Source organism: Protobothrops mucrosquamatus, unplaced genomic scaffold (assembly GCF_001527695.2).
Source record: "Protobothrops mucrosquamatus isolate PMUCROS unplaced genomic scaffold, P.Mucros_1.0 scaffold_135, whole genome shotgun sequence".
NCBI lineage: Eukaryota > Metazoa > Chordata > Lepidosauria > Squamata > Viperidae > Protobothrops > Protobothrops mucrosquamatus.
The window spans coordinates 1,008,809-1,011,441 of NW_015386211.1; the positions used below are offsets into that span (position 1 = coordinate 1,008,809).

Genomic DNA, 2,633 nt, shown 5'->3' on the forward strand with positions numbered 1-2,633 from the left:
TGGAGACAAAATTGCTACTAGTGATTCTGTCCTTTCACAACTTACCATCATCGTGCAAGTCATTTTCGGCTTTCTCTTTGCTGCCGCTATCAATTCCAGAGCTACTATAACTGAGGTTGGAACTGCAGGACTGCTCCTTCTGATGAACTGGATCCAGCCCAAAGGGTTCGTCCACAGACATCTCCATGGATAGGTGTTGCCTCGAGTCGGCCTCAATGCCAGAGGTGTGTGAACTGCCATGGCTGTCAGTGGACTGTCGAGACAGTCGGTTGTTACTCTCACTTCCTCTGCTGCTTCCACTGTCGTGTGAATGCTTATCTGATGGATCGAAATCTATCTCTAAAGTATCACTGATGTAGGATTCTCGATACCTCTTTTTCTCTGGAAGAGTGGAGGGGGTGGGGGACAAAGAAAAGTGTGAAAAAGAAACAAATAAACTGAATTTTACATAATAATTAAAGTTAAATTAATATAAAAAATTATAGCCACGTGATAGCAATAACACTTAGACTTATATACTGCTTCACAGTGCTTTATAGCCCTAAGTGGTTTTACAGAGTCAGCGTATTGCCCCCAGCAATCTGGGTCCTCGTTTTACCAACCTCAGAAGGATGGAAGGCTGAGTCAACCTTGAGCCGTAAGACTTGAACTGTCGAACTGAGGGCAGCCAGCAGTCAACAGAAATAGCCTGCAGTACTGCATTCTAACCACTGCGCCACCATGGTGCACCATGGATACCAAAAAATGTTATAGGAAAAGGAGAAATAAAACCTAGCAGCCAAGAACTAATTTATTTTTTTAAAAAGACAATATCCCACACAGTTATCATATATAGCATTTATGATTTGCTTCTGTTCCAGCATTGTTCCACATAGCACTTTTCCTTGCTCTTCATTTAACCATACTTCTTTTGCATAGGAATTATTCCATGTGTTCAAATTAATAAAAAAAAAATGGATACCCTTACAGAGAAAAAATAAATTGGAAACAGTATGAATGCATCCCTACCAACATGCAACATTTATTCTGAATGTAAGAGGTGAATTTTTGTGCTAGTTTTATGCTTATTTTGCAGTTGTTTAATGTCCACTGAATGTATTATGGCTCTAAGCTGAAGCACACACCTCTTTTGAGACCACCTACTTCCAACTGGATCTGCCTATCCTATAAGATCAGGAAGAATAGGATCTCATTGGGTCCCATCCATAGGAACAATGGAGGCAGACCTGTACACCTTCCCCTATGAAACTGAGGCTGTCCCTTCTTACAGCAGGATATTTGTGTAATGTAGAATTAAGTGCCTCAGTCTAGAGATGGAAATTCTGTTTTATTGGGGGTAATTATTCACTGTTGTCATTTGTTTTATGGATGCTGGGTATGTCAGTTGCTCAGAGTTTGTAATAATTGGAGGGGCCCATTAGCTCAGTTAAATAAAATAAATAAATAAATAATAAAATGCCAAAGTGGGTCAGAAAACTTTCTCTTCTTTCATCTCACCATCTGCCTTCTTTGGCTCCAAAGACAAGCAAACCAGAAAAGGTAATAATGATTAGCAGTGGTTAGGGGCTTGGTTGATAGTCTATTGATAGAATACAAACTTTGGCAGATGCCCAACATTGTCACTCATTGATATTGCTCCCGCTTGTCTCAACTGGCTCAAATTGTTATTTGGTTTACCAAATAAATATTTACATATTCAACCCACCCACCCACCACACCCACCCACCAACCAACTTAATCATGGCTTTCATTTTTAAAAAAAAATCTTTATGGGCAGCATCATTTTTCACATACCTTCTGCATCTTCCAGCATCTGGATCTGTTTGAGTATGGGCTGGATATTAAGAAACAACCGGTGACTGTTGCTGAGCAGTTGTAGCAAATGCCGAGATCGGAAGGGGCAGCCTGTATAGTAAACCAACTTACGGGCAGAAGGCAAACCATCTGGCTGAATCACAAATTTTTTCCCCTAAATTAAAAAGAAAAAGAAAAAAGGAAGACAAGAGAGGAAAGGGAAGGAAAAATGTAAGTCTTTGAAAGACATTGGAACGAGTCATAAAAACTGTGCACGAAAAAAGGGGCTTTAATGAATAAATTTCTCTATGGATATTCAAATATAACTTTTCCTGTTGAATTATGACCGCTTCCTATCAGTAAGCTTATCATTCCGGTCTCAATATCTTCAATGGTTGGCTTCTTCAGATGTCAAGATCTTTTAAGATCCAAACTACTCTCAGTTATAAAAGCAGCATCCTGGCACACCAGCAGGTAAAGAAACTTTGACAGGTTGAGATTGTATCTTTGTACTCTTTTTCTGGGAATTTTTTTGCTCAATTCAAGCCTTTTCCAAGTGCAAAGAATGTATCTGCAGTTTACACACAGGCATGGATGCCTTTAAACAGTTTCTCTCCGAGGCTCCATACTCCATACTCTGTGTGGTCAGAGGCAGACAATCGGGCTTCTTGCAGCCTATGTGCACCTAGTGCACCTGGAGGGATCTGGCAGTTGCATATGCCAATGTAGAAGCTAGAAGGCTCATCAGAAGGCGACCAGTCTCCTGTGATAAGCTTAAAGGAAATGCGCCATTCTAAGGAAATCATGATTGGATTCTTTTTGACTGGTTGTCTTTGCCT

The 2,633-nt window shown here is 40.3% G+C and overlaps 1 protein-coding gene across 1 annotated transcript in view; it reads right to left on the reverse strand.

Annotated features, from left to right (window-relative positions):
* Positions 1-2,633, reverse strand: part of FRMD1 (FERM domain containing 1) — a 31,569-nt gene that overhangs the window by 3,220 nt on the left and 25,716 nt on the right. Inside the window, exons 9-10 of the mRNA XM_015818421.1 lie at positions 1,795-1,969; positions 46-381 (exon numbers count right to left, since the gene is read on the reverse strand). Of these exons, the coding sequence (XP_015673907.1) occupies positions 46-381; positions 1,795-1,969 (511 nt within the window). The remainder of the gene's footprint in view (positions 1-45; positions 382-1,794; positions 1,970-2,633) is intronic.